Source organism: Glycine soja, chromosome 10 (assembly GCF_004193775.1).
Source record: "Glycine soja cultivar W05 chromosome 10, ASM419377v2, whole genome shotgun sequence".
NCBI lineage: Eukaryota > Viridiplantae > Streptophyta > Magnoliopsida > Fabales > Fabaceae > Glycine > Glycine soja.
In genome coordinates this window covers 52071127-52092341 of record NC_041011.1, presented here as the reverse complement: position 1 = coordinate 52092341, position 21215 = coordinate 52071127, and the positions used below count along the sequence as shown (strand labels likewise).

Genomic DNA, 21215 nt, shown 5'->3' with positions numbered 1-21215 from the left:
CCACTTTTTACTTTTAGGTTTTTGAAAAGAACAAAGTAAAAAGAAAAAACTCAAACCAAGAGAATGGATATTTCTTCAATAAATAGACATTTCATCATGAAAATGAAGGAATACCCGTACCATTTTTCCACCTAAAGAATTTCATTTCACTTTTGAAATTTTATTTTATTTATTCTATTGGAACGATTTTAATCAATTCGTTATACAATGGTTTTAATCAAACAACTAAGAATCAACGCTTTAATCAGACAGTGAAACCATATTTCAACTTTATTTATTCTTTGGTTAAATTGAAAATATGGTCCTTATAACTGACATCATTTATTGATTGTCTGAATAAGAAAACTCTATTTTAATCCATGCACTTAAAACATTACTTTTTTGTTTATTCCCTAAATAAAAAATTTATCACTACTATAACTTTAATAAACAAGACTAATTTGCTAAAACAATTATAGAGACCAATATGTTAAAAAAATAAAAAAATTATAGGACTAAGGCGAAAAATGATTATATGGACTAAATTTATACTAAACATTGAGAATAGCATATAGAAACCAGGAGTATACACCAAGTTCCTTCAGCTCTTGATCGTAAGGCTATAAAATAACACCTATAAGCTTGTGCAAAACAACCAGCCATGAACTTAATCTCAAACGAGAGTAAAAGTCAATATAGTCAGAGTATTTGAACATCCAAACTCTGAAATCGAGCAAAGCAAGGTACAATTTAAACAAGCATATTATAGGTGTATGATACATGAAAATTTAGAAACATCAGGAGGCATAAAATTGACTACGGCACTAATCATTCATCATCCCCATGGTGACGGCTCCTTCTCTTTCCTGATTTATTGACATCCCTACCCTTCCTTGAATCATTATATCCACTTGAATCAGTGTCAGATGATGATGAGGCCCTCTTGTTCTTTCGCTTGTGCCTTCTAATGAAATCTTCAGAGGAATCAGGATCTGATAGACGGCTTCTCCTTCTCCTCTTCTCCTTCCTACTCTTTCTATGCCTGCGCTTATACTCGTCGTCTTCATCTGAAGAATTGTCCCTCTTCCTCCTGGGTTCCCGCCTTCTCTTCCTCCTCCTTCTTTCTTCACCTGAATCATCCGAATCACTAACTTCCCTCTTAGCACTCCTCTTCTTTGACCTACCTCTCTTTCTCCTCTTGCCAGAATGTTTGTCGGATCCATCATCATCCAAATCCCCCTTCTTTCTAGAAGAACCTCTCTTCCCACTAATTTTCTTCCCAGACCTTTCAGCAATAATTCTCTCCATCTCAGAATCAATCTCAGAATCTGAACTTTCACTATCCTCCTCCTCTTCAGAGCTCTCAACATTGCTTCTCTTATCCACCTTGTCAGCCTTCAACTTTTTATCCAATCCAACCAACCCCACAGGCTGCATTGCTTCAGGATCCTTCTCATTTTCATCCTTAATTTTCACATAGTTCTTGCACTGAAACTTGAGGTGCCCAACACGGCCACACTTTTTGCAGGCCCCACGGGATACATCCACCTCAGCATTTGTTATCTTAGCAAGCTGTAGAAGCCCCTGGAAGCTAGCATATGCATTCTCAGCATCAGGCTCTGCATTTGGCAGATTTTGAGAAGAATCCTTCTTGTCTTCCTTATTGGGTGCATAAGGGTCATAGCCGATGGCACTTTGCCATATACCATGGGTTTGAAGCGCTGCACTGCTGTGAACCCTATTGTTCGCAGGCATGCGAACCCTTCCTGCTGTAGCTGGCATCTTGAGGATTCAATTTCAATCCCTCACCTGCAAAGAGAAAATGCAACTTAACCATCAGGAACTGAAACAAGGCAAAAAAATATAAGCAAAAAAAGATTTTCTCTCTTTCCCAGTGAAAGAATATAACCTTCCAGGGGTCAAGTCTATTTTCTGTTCTAGTGTTAAGAAGACCCTATTTAACATAAAACAAAATATAGTAGTTCAAGAGCAACAAATGCTAAAACAGGTCAGAAAAGACAGATTACATTGTTAAGACATTCCAATAAAAAAAAAAACATTGTTAAGACGTTTCTTGTATTTTCCAATATGGTATACCACACAATATTATCTCAATTTCTGATATTAAATAGCAATTATTCTTTCAACTATTTTCAAGATATAACAAGTTCTACAATTCTTCCTCGACAGTAACTCTAATATGACCAGCCCATTGAGGTCCATAACATGAAGTAGACTGCAAGGAGCAAACATGCAAAATATTGAGTGATAATTCTTGTTCACAAACAGAGGTACAGCCACCAGAGTGGCACTGAATTACTGGTCCCCAATAGGATAAAAGCTCTAGACCATAGTCAATTATAAGCATAACCAAACTTCCATAAATAACAGTTACTATAATAACTTTCATAAAAAACCCCATCACATGAAACTAAAATCATAAGTAACAACTGAAGCATATCATGAATTCAGCCAACACTTTGTCGTTGGAATAACCGTGGTATGTGATATTCTACAATCTGTGTTCTAAACACACAGTTGTCTGCAAATATCATCAGTTTATCTAAACCGGTTTTGGAAACGTTTAGTTTGGTGGAAACCATGGATCAGTTTGGGTTTTTTCCCAAACCATGGCCACCCCTAACTTTACCATACAATATATGCTTTGGTCGAATTTATATTCATGCAGATTATATACATATGCTTTGTAAGCATTTGAAAACACACCCAAATCTCAACAATTTGTGCAGGCTTCAAATTTCAATGGACCAAAACAAAAATTATTTATCCGTGACACAGTAAGGAGGAAGATCTTGGGTTAGACAATTCATCAAACAATGTGTGTGATCAATCAAAGATTCAACACAACCAGATGCTCATACACATTGTCAATGACTACATTACTGAATCTACAACCATTACTTGATATGCAATGTTATCAAACATGAAGAAGGATTGATCCCACCACCCCACACACACACACACGCGTTAATTTCATACGTACAACCAGATCACAACCTCATTAGTTCATTGGCTTAACACATTTCGGTATTTTCATCAAACACCTAGAACCTATAATAAAGAAAAACATACAATTCACAGAGACATCCATATTCATTTATCCATGGGCACTGCTCAAAATCAGGAAATACGCAGGTGTGGGGCAGTGAAAGGATCATTCCGTCACATCTTAACAAAGAATCGACATGAATAGAGAATATAAATTATAACTAGTTATCAAAAACAAACTGGAAGGAAGCATATAGAAACACCTATGTTCTGTCTCTGCATCAACCCAAAGACAAATCGATTCATAATAGCTACAGAGAGAGGACGCGAAAACCATGCAAACAAACGACAAGCATGCGGAAAAAATATGACATGATTTAGGATCAGAGAGAAGAGAAAGAAAAAGAGAATCAGAATCGCGTAGTAACCTTGATGTGCGAGGCGAACGAAGAGATTAGCGAGGAGAGAAAGGTTGAATCGAAAAGGTGATCGAGATTTCGAATGGGAAGAGTGAATTAGGGTTCGTGAAGGAGAAATTGGGGCTCCGCTTGCGAGAAGAGAAAAGACCAGAGGCGGAGACACTTCATCTGCACGGAATTGCTATCCAAAATATTTAAAACGCATTCACATGTGATGTTTATTCGTTTTTTTAAAAACAAAATCAATTTTGATTGAGTTTTTAGATTCATTTTTTTTTGTTTTTAGTTTTTTAAATATTATTACAAATTAAAGATAGATAAAAGTGAGCCAAGTGTTCTATCTTATCACACTTATTAGAAAATAATGTAATATAAAATAAAATAAAAACTCATAAGATTACGTGATATGTATGAGTCATATGAATTACATAATAATTCGTAAATGTTTTTTTTTAGTTTTTTTTAAAAAATATATTTTTTTAATTTATTAATATATTAAAATTTTTAATAATAAATATTTTTATTTATAAAAAAATATACAAATTAAATAATTTGTATGGGTTATATTAAAATTAATTATTACAAAATTTATTATTTAAATTTATATACACATTAAATATATATTATAAATTTTAGTATTATGTATAACAATATTATTTATTTTATAAAATAATGATCTATTAACTCAATTGATTAATGAGAAAGATTATTTCGTGTAAAAATAATTCTTATGACAATAACATTTAATACATTATAGACCTAGAGGGATAAACAAACACACAGTGTCAAAATTCTCATTGATTTGATCCCCTAACATATTCATTGAATTAATAACATTCTCTTATATATGAACCCACCCACCATGGGAAAAGGCACAATGCAACTATGGACTAGAAAATGCCAAACCTTGGGACTAACTTCATTGTCTAAAGCTCATAATTAGTTAAAATAATTTGCATATCCTTATATGGTAATTTCATATCTATTTTTTTTATTTTATTGTAAAAATTGAGATTCTCAAAATTCAATATGATGCAGAAGATGAAATTCTTCCTTACAAATGAGTTAAAATATGTTATTAACTGTTTGGTTTTTTCACTTAATGCATAAAAATAGGTTGTTTCACAATTATCAGTATCTGATTAATATTAATTCCTTCTTTTAAGACAAATTTGACCCCTATTAGACATATCAATAATCTCGTAAAAGTATTAATCACTTTTTGCACAAAGTTAACATCTATTACACACTTCAATAAACTCAAAATTATTAACCACTTCAAAAAAGAAAATCTTCATTGATTTGACAAAAAACATATCGAAAAGTGGATGACATCAAGTGTGTTGAATTTTACATACTTTGGGACTAACTTCATTGTCTAAAGCTCACAATTAGCTAAAATAGTTTGCATATCCTTTTTTGGTAACTTCATATCTATTTTTTATTTTATTGTAAAAATTGAGATTCTCGAAATTCAATTTGATGCATAAGATGAAATTCTTTCTTACAAATGAGTTATAATCTGTCATTAATTGTTGGGTTTTTCCACCTAATGTATAAAAATAAGTTGTTTCAGTATCTATTAATATTAATCCCTTCTTTTAAGACAAATTTGACCTCTACTAGACATATCAATAATCTCATAAAAGTATTAATCACTTGTTGCACAAAGTTAACATACATTACACACTTCAATAAACTCAAAATTATTAACCACTTCAAAAAAGAAAATCTTCATTAATTTGACATAAAACATACTGGAAAATGGATGACTTTAAGTGTGCTGAATTTTACAATAAGAAATATCAAAATTAATTTGTCTTTAATTATTGGTCGATAAATTTGCTTGCCTCCCAACCTCTGTTTGATTAAAAGTAATAAACCGTATTTTTCACATTAGGTTAAATAATTATGTTAAGATCCTAGATAAAGTTTTGGATTAATAGTCATTTTTGTTCTTAAATATAATTTAATTTTCATCTTATCTTTTTTTAATTGTTGCAAATATAACATTACAATAACTAATTAAAAAAATAAGAAAGCAAATCTAAGTTAGAACAAACATAATAAACAAATAAATTGATTAATAAGTATAATTTTTTTTTATTGATTTGAAACTTTTAGTGTGACAATATTTTACCCAAGATATGAGACTCAAACAAAAATGCACAATCATTAAGTTAATTCTTACAAAAAAAAAAATGAGACTTAACTTAATTTTGTCACTACATAATCTTGTCACATTAAAAATTTCAGAACAATAGACAATAGTCAGATTATGCTTATTATTATATTTGTTTTAACTTATGTTTTTTTTCCTATTTTTTTAAGTGTTTAGTGTAATGTTATGTTTGTAACGATTAAAAAAAAGGAGAAGATCAAAATTAAATTATTTTTTGGACAAATATAATTTTCGCCTCTAAATGTGTAGAGTGTTGACAAATTTGTCCATAAATATGTCACGTAAGCTCTTTCATTAACGGCAACAGATGAAAGTTAACAAATGGATGAATTTGTCACACTGTTCTCACTTTATGAGATTAAAATTTGAATTTTCATCTTTCGGAGTCGAATTTATCTGCATGCAGAACAAAAAATAATTATGTACACTAAAGTTTCCTATAAAAAAATAAAGAAAAAATTACATGCACACCTCCTATATTTTAAACTTATTAGACTCGCATCCAAATGGTTCATGAACCCTTGCATAAAACCCCCCTAAGTTTTGCAATTTGCTAGACTTGCACCCCTCGTTCTATTGAGCCAAACCTATAACATGTGAGGCACATGCTAATTTAATGAATTTTTTAAGACAAAAATACCCTCATCTTCCTAGTTGACCACAACCTTCAACCCAACTATATTTTTCATTCATGAAGCACCTTTGGGTTCAAACTTGGCAGCAAAAAATTGGTAATAACAAGAGCGTAATATATTTACAACAAAATCAAGCATAAGAAAACAAAAAGATAGGCAACGACATCATTTATTTTTCTCAATCAGCAAAAACATATATATTGATGAGAGAATATTACAAAAGCAAAGCCAAAACATAGTAGCTGGTTACCAAGTATTCCACTACATAATGATGTGGGGATAATGGATAACCAGAAGCCAAAGATTGAAAAGATCCCCCCAATCCTTCGATGCTTAATTGGGAAAAATACATTACAAAATGTCCATTGACCCTTGTAATTGCTTCCCTAAAACACAAACATGAGACAATGCTCTTTCACTGCGAGCGTCGTTGCACTCAGTTTGTCTTCTACAACGACTCCCCGTGTTCACCTACGCTTCCAAAGCCTCGCCGTCATTCCCTAGCAGACCACATTTGCTCTTTTCTAACTTCAGAAACATTTAACTTTTCGGTGCACTAAGCGTGGGTTAAGTCAGAAGGGTAATTCCGACCTTTCACTTAAAATTAAACAACATCGCTTTCGGGGTGTCCATGTAATAAGTCGATATCCGAGGACGTGTCAGTGTAAATTACTCAAAAATAAATGTAAGATAAATTGAATTTTTTTCCACAAACTAAAAATGATTTATGCAATAAATTTATAAAAACTTTTCATCTGATTTTTCCCAAAGCTCATAAACATAAGTTAAATTTAACTTTAAAAAATTCAATTTATTTGACTTAATATGCTTATGGAAAAGTTTCTTTGAACAGAGCATAAGTTTTACAATCAAAATTAGTTTTAGAATACAAATATTTAAACATAAATCAATCATAACATATATCATCTACAAAATTAATTTCGCAAGTACCCACTCAAACATGATTATGTCTCTTTCCTTTAAAAACTATTTTCAAAATCATGTTGACAAATTCTCGTAATAAAAAATTTTGAAAAATATTTTATAAAATAGTTTTGATAAACAAGTTAAAACACAATCAAACATATCCTTCCACCTGACCAAGAGTCAACGGTACTGTTTATATACTTCTTTTGAGAGGAATATTGCGAGGCAAAAACAAAGGGCATGATATCAAATTAATACTCCAGAAATTCTGCTACAAAATGCAACAGGGGCAACTTAGATTATCATCATCTATGCATTCAAAAACTCAAAAATACACTAGGTATATAGGCGGTGACAATTACATGTACAACCTTCCAGGTGTGGTTGCAAAACAAAATATGGAACCATTCTTACAGTCACAATACATGGAACCCAACATCATCACACCTGAAATAAGCTAATTGCTCCAAAAAATTTACAATTCCAATTGGCTATGATCTGTTACAGATAATATTTACTCTGGAACCTTGGTTTTCCCGGACCTGTAAAATTGATTAACAATCATCAATTTCACAAATGATAATTGAATCAAGAGCCTAAAGAACATAATCTAGCAATGCCTTCACTACAAAGTAAACAACGTATTCAGCAAATGCAAGCAACACAGTTCATTCTCAAAGGGCTTGAAGTTTGCAATTACTAACCTTGCTTCCTCCAATTTTCCGATCACATCTTGCATAGCATATATTGTCATCTTCTTCACCTGTTTCAAAAGCAGCAATCAATAGGGAAAGTTTGCATAAAATCACAGTAAAAAACTGTTGACATGACAATCATAATACAACTGTTTGCAGTGCCATGCTTAGGTCTTACTGCTTTTCAATAAATTCTAGAATGCATCAAGTTTGTTACTTCACAGAACCAAACACTTAATAAGCAGGAACCACACCAATCATAAGCCAAAGAAAATAGCTCAAAATTTGGACTCTTCTAACCACAGGCATTAATGTCAAAGTGTAAATACCGATTTCCATTCACCTAAACAGTCCTTCAAGACCAATATGACGTCAAAAGGACATTGAATTTGAAACCAACTTCAAAACTAAAGTTGACAGTACCAAAGAGAAAAAGCTTTTAACTTTTAAGGATCAAAATGGGTTCAACAAACCCAGTTATTAGAGCTTTGCAGGGATGAATGGGCATCGAAGTATGATGTTTGATTCTGGTTGTGGTTGACTAGTTCTAACATGGTTAGTACTTCTTGCTTAGCCAAATCTTTTAACAATGGTATCCAAGTTGTCAAGCCTTTTTCATATTTATATCCAAAATCTTTGTAACTATTTGAGATAGCATCTCCCATATTTCGCATCTAATCCTTATGGTTAGAAATGTATCTTTGCATCCCAACATTCATCTCCTCAACATTTGTCTACGCTTTTTCCACTGAGTTCATCCTTCTCAATGGCACCCAACAAGTCCAACCAAATTGTTGAACTCAAAAAATGAACATACTGAATTCTGAATAAATTACAGAAATAACTTTTTTTTGGTTTAATATATTAGTAGGACCCTGAAATTTTTGGAAATTTTTAATTAGATCCCTAAATTATTAAAAAAATGTAATTAGCTGCTTGATCTTCTACGATTTTTAAAAGAAGTCCCTTGGGTTAATTTATGGCAGCTTGAATCCAACAGAAAAATGACAATTTGCAGCATTTTTACTCACTCCAGGAACCTAATTACAAAATTTGTAGAAGATCAAGGACTCAATCAGATTTTTTTAGTTTAGAGGTGCAATTAAAAATTCTCAAATAGTTCAAAGACCTACTGATGTATTAAACAATTTTTTTAAGACTAGATTTCAGTACAAGCACAAGCATTCCCCCTAGCAAGGAGTTTCCTCCTTCAAAACACCAATAACAATAAACCGAGACCTAATTTCCTCCTTCAGATCTATCAAACTATGCATATAACACTGTAGCTAACAAACCATATATATATATATATATATATATATATATATATATATATATATATATATATATATACAGAGAGAGAGAGAGAGAGAGAGAAACTTCCTAAAACAACTTAGCCCATCAAAGGCTAACAAAAAAATGAGATGTTACATCTCAAAACAATGGAGAAGCAAATAAGTGGCAGAATCAAATCAGTAAAAGTATTTTGGCATACCTCCAATTTGTCCTCACTAGACGCATGGCTAATTGGAAGTGTGCGAAATTCCTCTGTCAAACGAAAGCACTCCCCAACATTTTCCGGAGAGACAAAATCCAATGCAACCTTAATACATGACTGCAAAAGGAAGACATTTATCATGGATTTTCATGAAAAATATTTTAAATTTACTTTAAATAAAATCAATCAAGCCACAAAAAGTAAGCTGGCTGTTAGGGAGTAGAGTAATTTGTGAGAAATCATAGATTCAAACCTCCATGGTGTTGATGTATATAACAAAAAAAATTACAACAAAAATAAAAGTAATCAAACTTAAATGTATAAAAAAACACTTGAGCCAAAAACTTAAATGAATCAGCAGGTTTCACTTCCTTCATAGGCTTGCTTTGCTAATGAAGGACCTAGGCTTTATTTAAGGAAGTGAGCTAAGATACTATTATAGTGTGTCAGAACCACACCTAAAATCATAAAATACTTAGCATTTTATACATCTCTAGGCAAACAAGGATGCATCATACCTACAGTAAAGATGACACAAATTCACCATGTATGATCATTTTACCTTCAGATTTCTGACTTGGTGAGGACAACCAGCTGGAACAAAAACAGCATCCCCTACCTTCTGAATAAAAGTCCAGGGCTCAATTCCTACAAGAAAATTTGAAACCATCAATGTAGAGACACAATTCAAACCCCTACCACCCCCATTCAAAATATGAAAAATGTGTTACTAACCATACTCCTCCTTAAGCTTCCTCTTATGCTCCACAGTCAGATAGAAGGTCTGGTCATGGATGGGGTGAATAACCTACATTACCAAAGGATATGCCCCATTTAAGAAAAAATAAATCCTAATGAGTGAGGTACTCCCAGACTGATGGATGATCTGTATACATAGTTATTGTCTGCCAAATCAAAACTTTAAAATTGCCAAAGCCAATTATATAAAACATTTATTTGAAAAACTAATGAGCATTTTGGACTGGTAATAACACCATAATATTTTTCACTGCTTGTGTTTAAAGAATGGACACAGTAACAAAAACCATTTAATCTCATCTTCAAAATAACTATTCACAAATCACAACTACTTAATAGCAGCTTTATCCTCCATCCAATCCCATATAACATGTGTATCTAACGAAAATTTTATCAGAAGAAAATAAGGCAATGGAAGAATGCCAATGTCACAAGTGTAAAAACCTCCAAATATTATAAATATAACCCAGCACTAAAACTATTTGGTAGGAACCAAGCTTTATTAATGACTCAAGTTGACAAGGACTATCCAATATTAATTTACCTGCTTTAAAGGACAGCAATGAATATGCCTGAACTCTCTGAAATGCTTCCTCAGATATTCCTGCAATTTAGGTACATCCTGCCTCCGAAAAATATCCCAGAGAGCACCTTCTGAACCATCCCCCGCAGACAACATATCACTTTCTTGCTTTAGTTTTACTTTGTCAACCTCTTTAAGCTTTGATCCGCATGAAAGACCATCCTCATTAGCAATGGCAACCGCATTACCACCAGAGGGTTGATGGAACTGATACACTTCTTTTCCATCACATAATCCACCTTTGTGTTCCATGATTTGGACACTGTTTTGCTTATCCAAAGCATTAGTAGAAGATGTATTATTAAGCATGTCAACACTAGTTTCTCTATTCTGATCATCACCAAGTAGTTCCCTTTTGTCTTGTTCAAAGTGCTTTTGTTTCAACTCCTCAATGACAATAAGATGGTCTGGTTTCAATTTCACTTCAGCAATATGAGTCAACACATTTACCTAAAACAGACAAATTATTAAAAGAAAAGGAATAAAAAGATACTTCAATTTCATCATTAACATGCATGCACTCAGGGCCACATACAGCAATAAATATAAAACAAATATTTGATCAGGAAAAGCTATACAACAGCCAGAAGTATACACTAATTACAGCTTTCTCTAATCCAAATGCACCATTCATTTCAACTTCTTAAAGATACTAATGTAATGATCCCACCAATCATAACAAGATTACTTTTTCTAATAATCAATCAATCATTAAAACAACCAGGGCAACAACTTGTCAAATAAATGGGAGTTATGGACTGAAGACAATGCACCGAACAGAATAACCATGACATGGAATTTAAGCAACAATCTGCTAGTAAGAAACGGAACAGCGAAATGAAATTGATTATCAAATACAACAATTTCTACATCCTATAAACAATGCACCTTCCAATATGAATCTGTAATTGAAAATAGCAGGCCAGGAAAGAGAAAAGAAATAGAGCATACTGCATCGGACATATCACAATGGAGCTTAGTCACTGAATCACCACGCCCGAGCTCCTGATGAAATCCATAAGCAATATATGTCTTTGGTCCCATGTCTGGTTTTAGACAACCCATAGGCAACTTCACAGCTAAGTTAAGAGAACCTTTGAGAGGATCAGTATACTCCTTGAAGGGCAAGGAAGATATGAACTCTGCACAATGTCGAGGCAAACGTTCCTCAAATAAATTAGAAGGAGGCCAATCTTTTAATTTCAATATTTGAGGCCAGCGAAGCCAATCCTCACGACCTTCTGTATACCCAGTAAAGAATTGGTGGATATTAATTTCTCCCTGCATTTAACCAACAACTCAAATAAAAACTGCTGAAATCAGCAGCAACAGAATAGCAGACATGTCAAGTAAAAACAGTAAAGAATCATGAATCAGTAAAATAAAGCAACATGATTTACTCTGATCTGATTACAAAACAGAAAAATAGAATAAATACAAGTTGAAAATAATATTTTCAACATCAGCAAGAAACCTAAAAAGTACATTTTACCCAACATCGGCTAGATGCTGTGACTAAGTCTAAGAAGCAGACAAACATACCAATAGAAAACCAGAGCACAAAGGCAACAAGAAAGGGTCTGGGTAGGAAAAGCAAGAACAGCAAAAAGGGACAGGGACAACAGACAGCAAGAAATTGAGATAAATTTTTAAGATGATATATGATAGGGAGAAAAACCTAGGACTCGGAAGATGAATATGATTATAGCAGCTCATACAATACACATTTTCAAGATTGGGAGAGAGCATAAAGCAAGCAACAAGGGCCTAAAGTGTGTTCTGTTGGGCCAACATTCCACCTTGGACTGGTATCTCTTTATGACCCAGACAGCAGAACATCCGCATATTGTTTCTTATAGTAGAATTATCCAGCCAAAAATTGTAATTTTTCAGTAGTTACCAAAATATTTCTAGGACATTCAGTTCTGACAACTCTAAGGAATTCAAATAATTGGCAATATTAAATGCACTGAAACAACTCCCAATCCAGAAAAAAGGTGGAATTACCAAATTCAGGAAACAAGTAGGAAATTCAACAACATAAAATTGCTACAATTAAATTATTCTCTGTTTGCCATTTTCAATTTAAAATAAGTACCAACATTAAACAATTTAAACATAAGCTTCATGAGAATGAACATGAGCAATGGAATTTGTGCAAAAATCCCTCGAAGTTCAAGATTGAGAAATTAAACAAACCTCACACCAATCTAAGCAATCAATTGCCTTCACATCCAAATGTTGTTCATGCTTGGTCTTAGTCATCTGACGGAATGCACGCCACATGACAAGTGGTTCCCAGCTTAAACCAGATGTTTTTGCAAGCACATTGCTGACAATGACAGGCTCCCCCTTTTCCCAATGCCACTGAAAGTGCCTTAAATCCTCATCCTGTAGATCTACAACCCTTGGACAGTATAAATAGTTGTCACCGGAATCTGCCCGAGAAGCAGCCTTCCTCATATTATTATATCTAGCATCTGTGTTTCTATCAAGCCTCAAACACGAACAGAAGTTGTCAGGTATCTTAACTACATCTTGAAGCTTGTATGCTTGTGCCAGTTTGTTTGCTTTATGCACTAAATTGGTGATAAAATGTTGACCTAATATGCTTCTCAGTTCAAGAAAACCATGGTTACATTCATCATTGACTTTTGGACAAGGAATGCTACCATTACTTTCTGCATGCCACCCAGATCTTGACCATTCACGAACTACAGGAGCAACAGCATTTGGTTCATTTCGTTTTACACTTTTACTTTCTTTTTCATCATGCAGGTAATGACGACCCTGACAGACAAACTCTACCAAAATTGGATCTGCACCACCTACAAGCTCCCCACTACGAAGTTCACGACAACAGATGAGACAAAGGTCGAAAGAGCATTTTGTACAGCTTCTGTGGTAATCAAATATTGACGTTTTACAGTTGTCACTACAAGAGAGTGTATTAAGTTAACAACTAAAGATGCCAAGATAGCTGGGGGGAAAAACAATAAGAAGTGAGAAAGATCCCAACCAGTACACACGCTCATCTTCATCAAAATTTGCCTGTACTATATTTAGCTCTGAGACTGAGAGCCCTGTAGTGCACATCCCAAAAGCATATTATACAATGAAAAAGATATGGAACTTGTACTGAACTCTGACTGAAGCATGAGATACAAACTTAAGTTATGCTGTCACAGTGCATACAAGAAAAATAGTTCAAAGTAGATAAGTGATCCAAGATAGAGAGAGAGAAATAATTCTAAAAATAAGGAACCAAATCAAGAAACATTCACAAAACAAACTACAAAATAAGAGGGGGAACAACCATAAGAAGTGGGTTGCAACTTAAAACAGATAATTCTTTCTCTTTTGGAGGTCAGAATTTACTGCAAAGAGATATGTTCGTGGCATCACTTCAAAACAATGGTTTAGTTGTGTGTTGGAACAAACAGGCACCAATCAAATCTAGTTTTGCTTCAGCATCAAATTCATCTCTTTACAGAGAAACATCAGTTCACATATTAATAACCTCAATCAAGAGTCCTAACTGAAAAAAAAAAATACCCTGTATCTTTGCTTCTGTCTTATACTCAATCATCTGTTCTTCATCCAGCAGCCTTAAATAGGGAAGAAGTACTTGCAGCAAATGCATAGAGAGTTCAACCTTCTCGTCTTCATTGGTTTTTGCTTTTTTCTTCATTTTCTACAGTAAACCAAACAGTAACAATCAAATATAGAATACAGAAAACCACAGGAAAACCCAATCTAAAAGGAGGAAAGAACTAACTTTAATAAGTTCATTGGATCTCAAGCATGCTTTGCAGTTGCAATTACCACGGCACACAGGACATGCCTCAGCAATATAATCCTCTTTCAAATGAGGATACCTAAACAAAACACAGCAAAAACATCAAGGATTGACAAATTGGTCAAGTTATCATCATTCAAAACCAAAACTTGCAATTTATGCAATAACTTTTCAGGGCATTGATCTTGCAATTGTTTCAATCAGCTAAGACTTTTCTCCCAACATATGAAATAGTAGCATATAAAATTTAGTCTGTAATTTCTAGAAATTCCCCATACAAATTATTAAAAAACATTGCATTCAAACAAGGACTTTTTATTTCAATTCTTTCCAATAATCTGTTCAAAATCTTACAGCACTGTTAAGACGCCGCCAGATTGGTAGTTGCCAATGCAGTGGGGACACAGAGATAACCTTGTATAGATCTTACCCAACCAAACAAGGCATATACAGTATAATGGTCTTATAACTGACATAGAAAGAGGAGAGAAAAAAATGAAACAGAGGCTATGTTATACCAATTTTCTATACAGTGTACACAAAATCTTTTCCTCTTACAACTTGTGCATCTCACAACCCTGCCTTTATCATTTCTCTGGCATTGATGACACATTAAGGACTCCTCTTTAAGGCACTGTTGATTGAGAAACAGAAACATAACCTCAAATATAAGCTAAATCATGTTCATATGTAAAGCCAAACTAAAACAAACATTCATGTTTTTTGTTGAATAATAAATCATGTAACCTTAGGATCTTTCTTGCTGATGTTTGGCATCACGGCTTCTGTATTGACTTTAGGGGCCCTGAGACTATAGTGTTTCTGAATGCCACTTCCTGGAGAATCCGCAGGCAACTCACCATCATCTTCCTTAAGCGTCTTTCTTTTTCTTCCATGCCTCGTATCAGGTACCCCACCATTTTCACCATGGTTTTTGTCTTGAACATCTTTCTCCTCCAACAAATTGTCCTCTAGCATCTCCTTCCTTTTCATGTCCTCCTTCTCCTTCTTACTTTTTCTGCCATGCTTCTTTGCCGCAACTTCTTGAACGGAAGAAGAACCTCCTACGCCGCCACTTTCACCAAGGTTTTGGTATTGAGCATCCTTCTCCTCTATCATCTTATTTTCCATGTCCTGTTTCTCCTTTTTACTCTTTCTTCCACGCTTATTTTTCACACCTTCAGAAAGAGAAGAAGAACCTCCCACTTCAACATGTTTACCATGGTTTTCGTTTTGAGCATCTTTCTCCTCTAACATCTTCCTTTCCATGTCCTCCTTCTCCTTTTTACTCTTTCTTCCACGCTTTTTTTTCACGCCTTCTGAAACAGAAGAAGAACCTCCCACTTCACCATTTTCACCATGGTTTTCGTTTTGAGCATCTTTCTCCTCTAACATCTTCCTTTCCATGTCCTCCTTCTCCTTTTTACTCTTTCTTCCACGCTTCTTTTTCACACCTTCTGAAACAGAAAAAGAACCTCCCACTTCACCATTTTCACCAAGGTTTTCGTTTTGAGCATCTCTCTTCTCCAAGAAATTGCTCTCTGACATCTTTTCCATGTCCTCCTTCTCCTTTTTACTCTTTCTTCCACGCTTCTTTTTCACACCTTCTGAAACAGAAGAAGAAACTCCCACTACACCATTTTCACCATGGTTTTCGTTTTGAGCATCTCTCTTCTCCAAGAATTTGCTCTCTAACATCTTGTCCATGTCCTCCTTCTCCTTTTTACTCTTTCTTCCACGCTTCTTTTTCACACCTTCTGAAACAGAAGAAGAACCTCCCACTTCAGCATTTTCACCATGGTTGTCATTTTGAGCATCTCTCTTCTCCAAGAAATTGCTCTCTAACATCTTTTCCATGTTTTCCTTCTCCTTTTTACTTTTTCTGCCACGCTTCTTTTTCACAACAGAAGAAGAACCCCCTGCCCCACCACCGTTGTTCTCAGCAAATTTCATCCTTTTGGTCTCACTCTCACACTCAGCATCAATATCCAAGGATTGGGTTATTTGCTGAGTGGGGTTTGCATCCACAGGAATAATAGCTGTGTTCTTTTGCCGCTTCTTCCTTCCGCGCGCCATGGAATATAGAGAATCAAATAGTTGTTTTTACGAGTAGAAAAAACAATATGAGTTTCAACAATCACAATGATGGTGAAAAAGATTTCGGCAAAACAAAATGTGAACCCTAGTTTAGTTATCGGGTTGTGTCTGTCTTGAATCTAGATTATATACTGTTGAACACACACACACAAGCGACACGTACAAAGATAATTATGGAAAGGGAGGGAGAGTTTTCAAATCAGGCGCCAACATTAAATTTAAGAATTGGACTTATTTAAGCATCGAGTTGGAAGTGGGAAACAGTGGAAGGACAGAAGAAGTGAAAAGATGTGTCTGAAGTCTGAACGGAACTACTATTTCAGCCTGCGAGGAAACTCCAAAGCTGTGGGCTTCAACCTCTTTGTTTGCTTCCAACTAGCTACTATGCCACTTTCCTTTGCCTTTTGTCTCTTAACCACACCAAAGACTATTTCATTCAAATCGGTGTCTGTTTGTTTTATTTTATAGTAGCCACTCTAAAATAGACTGAAAAATATAAGTGCTCAATTTTTTTAATCAATTTGTGATAACAAAAATAATAGGTGTTAAACATATATTTTAGGAAGATGTATTCTTTTCTAATGTTTTCTAGTCTAACTCTAAAAATATAAAAAATACTTTTATAAAGACTAACAAAAATCTAAACATGCTACTAGTTAGTTATTGGGTGAGGATGAAAAAAGATCCATGTTTCTTCGACAAATTATTATTTATAAGAAAGAATATTTTTAATTTATAAAGAAGTTAATGGAACTGATTTTTTTAATAATGAAAATAAAACACACGCTAAAAATAGATAAGAAAATAAGGCCTGCTTATTTTATTTGATTTCAAAAATAATATTTTTTATTGATATTAATCAAGTGAAGTCCAGAGAAGGAATTGTGGATGGTTTTTTTCCTGTTATTTCATTGTTCAAATATGATCGCATGTGTTTGTGTCTCCAACGGCTATCATTGTTAAAACTGTGGTTTGGATAAGATTCGTTGAACTTACACTATTTTTCTATGATGAGAGTATACTCATGGCACTTGGTTTAGTAGTGGGGAGACCAATGAGAATAGATGTGAACACCCTGTAAGTGCATAGGGAACAATTTTCAAAAAGTTTGTGTGAAGGTGGATCTTAACCCCAATCAAACATTGATTTTGTTATGAATGTATCACTGACACCTATGACAATGGAGTTAATAATAGAGATTCAATTATCGTCAACTAATGCAAAAGTTATTGTAATAGATTTAATGGTTGATAATGGCTCGAAAAAATCAAGTATGAACCTAAAACTTGTAGATATAGGTTGACATTCCCCTCACCTCATTTTCTTTATTTGGTGAATAACTATCTCTAAGGTCAACTTGTAATTTGTTATGGATTAAAAACAATATTTATGAAAATACTTTTGACAACCATATTTATTTTTCTTAATATTGTAAAAAATACTTTTATGAAATATTGTTTTACGTTATGAAAAGTTATTTTCAAAATGTTAAGAAAAAACATTAAAAAAAATTCAAGTAAACTACTAGTACCATTGTAAATCCCATATAAAAAGACGCTTTGCTTCAAAAACTTACAAAAATATCACTATGCAACAAAGATAATAAATAAATGGTTTAAATATAATTTTGATTTTATGTTTTTGTTTAATCCCATATTTTAATTATTTTATTTTAAAATAAAAAATTTGATTATGTTATTTTAAAAATTTTGTAATCTTAGTTCCTCAAATTTAATATAAAGACATTTAATTCTCCTATTTTAAAAATTTTATAATTTTTATCAAATATTCAAATTTTACATATTTTTTTATTTTAATTTGATCTAATTAAACGCTAAAGATAACATACTGTTATAAGGAAGGCACCATAAAAAAATGATTTAATTAATTATAATATAAAAAATAAAATGTAGGCAAGGTTGAATATTGCAACAAAATTGTGAATTTTTTAAAATACAATGATTAAAATTATAGATTTTTTAAATTAAAAAGACAAAATGTCTCAATTAGCACCAATATTATTAACTAAACAAAATAGGAAAACCAAAATTATATTAAAATCTATAAATAAACATTTGGTGCATGAATAAGAAGGCTTAATATATTTTTTTATTCTTAATAAATATTTAATATTTGTGTTTGTTATCAAACAAAATTTGATTTTGTGCCGAGTTTCTAATGAAATAATAATTTAATTTTTTATCTTTTGATGTTTTTTTTATTCTGTAATAATAAGTTTTATATTTGTTTCATAATGAATTTATTTTATTTGTAATTAGTCAGAATTAAAATCAAATTCAGTAATTTATGAGAAATCAAACAAAATATTTTTATGATAGATTAAAAATAAAATTATTATTTTACCAGTAATAAAAAAAATATTTAAGATTGAATAATGATGTTTGTGTGTCACCAAATACAAAATTGCTTGTATATGTCAAAAAAGAGAGAGAAGAGGAGGATTGAGTGGTTGCGAGCATCATGTCGAAACTAGACATCGCTTCCATCTGTTCATTGGCTTCAACCTCATCCACCTCTTCAAGACGCACCACTGATTGAACCAAGAATTACATTTGACCTCACCAATGCTGGTCTTCAACAAATCAATCAACTTGGGAGATTGTTGAAACATCTTTCATTGGTTCGAAGCCAAGAGTGAATGATCTGGGATTACTTCTAATGGCTGACAAGTATGCAAACATGGAGAGCATATGCATTCTTGCACTCGCCTATACAAGCTTAAGGTCACTCATGGGGCTCATTTAACTGATCTAGTTTTTCATGATATTTCCGCAACATCCCTTACTTTAATTTAACACATATATGTTAGCTTAAGACGGTGCAATCTGTTAACTAACCATGCTGTTTTGAGTTTGGCATCAAACAAGGAACTTAAAACTCTTCACTTGAGAGATTGGCACTCTTCCAAGACTGAAAATTTTACTATTAGATGGATGCAGGACTTTTGCACTTTAAGACCGTCTGTTATTAGCTCACTGTATGCATTGTCGCTTCAATGCTGGTTGATGACGCCAAGCATGGAAGCAGTTTGCGTTTGTTGGATCTTTTTAACTGTGGTGGCATTACACCGCTTGCATTTCGCCGGTTGAAGAAACCATATTTTCCAAGGCTCAAATGATTGGGAGTGACCGGAAGTGTTAATAGACATGGTAGATGCTTTAGCCAGAAGTAGACCATTCTTACATGTGGCATGCATGCCATGGTGAGGAGCTTGGGGCTGATCCCTATGGCACTTCAGATGGGTTATATACACCTGATTATGATGATGTGGATGAATTTGAGCAGTGGCTTCTTGAAGCAGATATTGACAGTGACTATGAAGAGATGGGCGATGCTGAAAATAATGATGAAATGGTTGTGATTTGCGTTCAAACTCGATCTCATGTCTTTATATGACTATATGTATGTATATCTATTTTTGTCTATAACTTGTTCTCTGGCTAGATGTTGTTTGTCACAGGCTTTAGTACCCCAAGACTTTTGCATGATCCTTCCATGTATCTTGCTATGGTTTACATGGATAATTATGTGTACAAGTTTCGTAATTTTTGTTTTGACCAATCGTGACCTTTATTATTTTGATTTTTTTAATCCTCCTCTCTTGTTTAGTATTTTGTTGCATGCCTCGTGACTTTTGTATGATCCTTTCATGTATTTTTCAATGGATAATGTTGTGGTTAAACTTTCATAATTTTTTGTTTTGACCAATTTTGAAATTATTTGGACTTTTTCTCTTTTGTCTTGTATTTATTATTGAGAATTTGTGCCTAACAGTTTAATGATCATGAATGAATTTATTCTTTACTATCAAGTTTCAACCAATTATATAAACTATTGTTGGTATAATTTTTAAGATAACTATCATAAAAATTAATAAATTTATTATATATATATATATATATATATATAAAACATGTTTAGGTGAGAATATATAACATTTGTCAATGTATAATCTATTTTTTTTCTTCTAAATCTTATTCCCTTAATCCTTTCCGAGTAGCTTGGGTGGATCTTTGTTTTGTTTCATTTTCCTAAAATTGTGTCAAGCTTTGCCTTTGTATTTTATGCCAATGAGTGAGCAATCTAAACCTCTTTAATAAAATTTTGGATATAATCGATATCCAAGAATTTATATGCATTATAAATAAGTGAAAGAAGATGAATTATATCGTTTAATCATTTTCGCTGTTGGCACAAAGTGAGGTTGGCAAAGTCAAGAAGCTAAACTCAACTTCAATGCAATGAACAACCTGGAGCGGTTGAAATAAAATGTTATACAAGTGGATGGTTTAATCCTTGTATATTAATAATTATCAGTATATTTTCTTCAATAACTAATAATGGCTTAATCCTTGAATGCATAAAGGAAATTATATCAAATTCAAAATTTCTTTTCTTTTTTACATTAAACCATGGTTTCGGGATAATTTAAACTATTAGCTTTCAAAACATGCTAACCCTTATACTTGAGCGTATAAGAAGTGCTTAACAGCAAAGGATTGAAAAGACTATGAATACTGTGCTTTATTGCATTTTAGACATAATTAAGGGCAATAGCATCTCATGGTATAGAAACATAGACTGAGTACAAACATCGTACACGAGGAACTAA

At 33.1% G+C, this 21215-nt stretch overlaps 2 protein-coding genes across 3 annotated transcripts; both read right to left on the bottom strand.

The window, feature by feature from the left end:
* Positions 1 to 507: 507 nt before the first annotated feature.
* Positions 508 to 3606, bottom strand: LOC114371915 (CAX-interacting protein 4-like). The gene is made up of 2 exons (XM_028329235.1): positions 3417 to 3606; positions 508 to 1788 (listed from the first exon to the last, which is right to left on the bottom strand). Exon 2 carries the CDS (start codon positions 1759 to 1761, stop codon positions 808 to 810), a length of 954 nt encoding a protein of 317 aa, XP_028185036.1. The 5' UTR covers positions 1762 to 1788; positions 3417 to 3606; the 3' UTR covers positions 508 to 807.
* Positions 3607 to 7369: 3763 nt separating this feature from the next.
* On the bottom strand, positions 7370 to 17002 carry LOC114372006 (lysine-specific demethylase JMJ25-like). 2 transcript variants are annotated; one of them, XM_028329369.1, is made up of 13 exons: positions 15233 to 17001; positions 15004 to 15119; positions 14465 to 14564; positions 14242 to 14380; positions 13706 to 13769; positions 12886 to 13621; positions 11638 to 11967; positions 10648 to 11136; positions 10080 to 10152; positions 9907 to 9992; positions 9342 to 9461; positions 7856 to 7914; positions 7370 to 7693 (listed from the first exon to the last, which is right to left on the bottom strand). In XM_028329369.1, exons 1-13 carry the CDS (start codon positions 16559 to 16561, stop codon positions 7666 to 7668), a joined length of 3669 nt encoding a protein of 1222 aa, XP_028185170.1. In that variant the 5' UTR covers positions 16562 to 17001; the 3' UTR covers positions 7370 to 7665. The 2 variants fall into 2 exon arrangements, with proteins under 2 accessions (XP_028185170.1, XP_028185171.1); XM_028329370.1 differs by lacking the exons at positions 7370 to 7693; positions 7856 to 7914; positions 9342 to 9461 and having other exon boundaries at positions 9898 to 9992; positions 15233 to 17002.
* Between the last annotated feature and the right edge of the window lie 4213 nt (positions 17003 to 21215).

Bases quoted from the DNA above. Each gene is read 5' to 3' on its own strand.
- LOC114371915 (XM_028329235.1), bottom strand. From the start codon at position 1,761: ATGCCAGCTACAGCAGGAAGGGTTCGCATGCCTGCGAACAATAGGGTT.
- LOC114372006 (XM_028329369.1), bottom strand. From the start codon at position 16,561: ATGGCGCGCGGAAGGAAGAAGCGGCAAAAGAACACAGCTATTATTCCT. The intron at 13,622-13,705 runs GTTGGGATCTTT...ACTCTCTTGTAG, and splicing joins GAAGATGAGCGTGTGTACTG to TGACAACTGTAAAACGTCAA. The intron at 9,993-10,079 runs GTTAGTAACACA...ATTTTCTTGTAG, and splicing joins GAAGCTTAAGGAGGAGTATG to GAATTGAGCCCTGGACTTTT.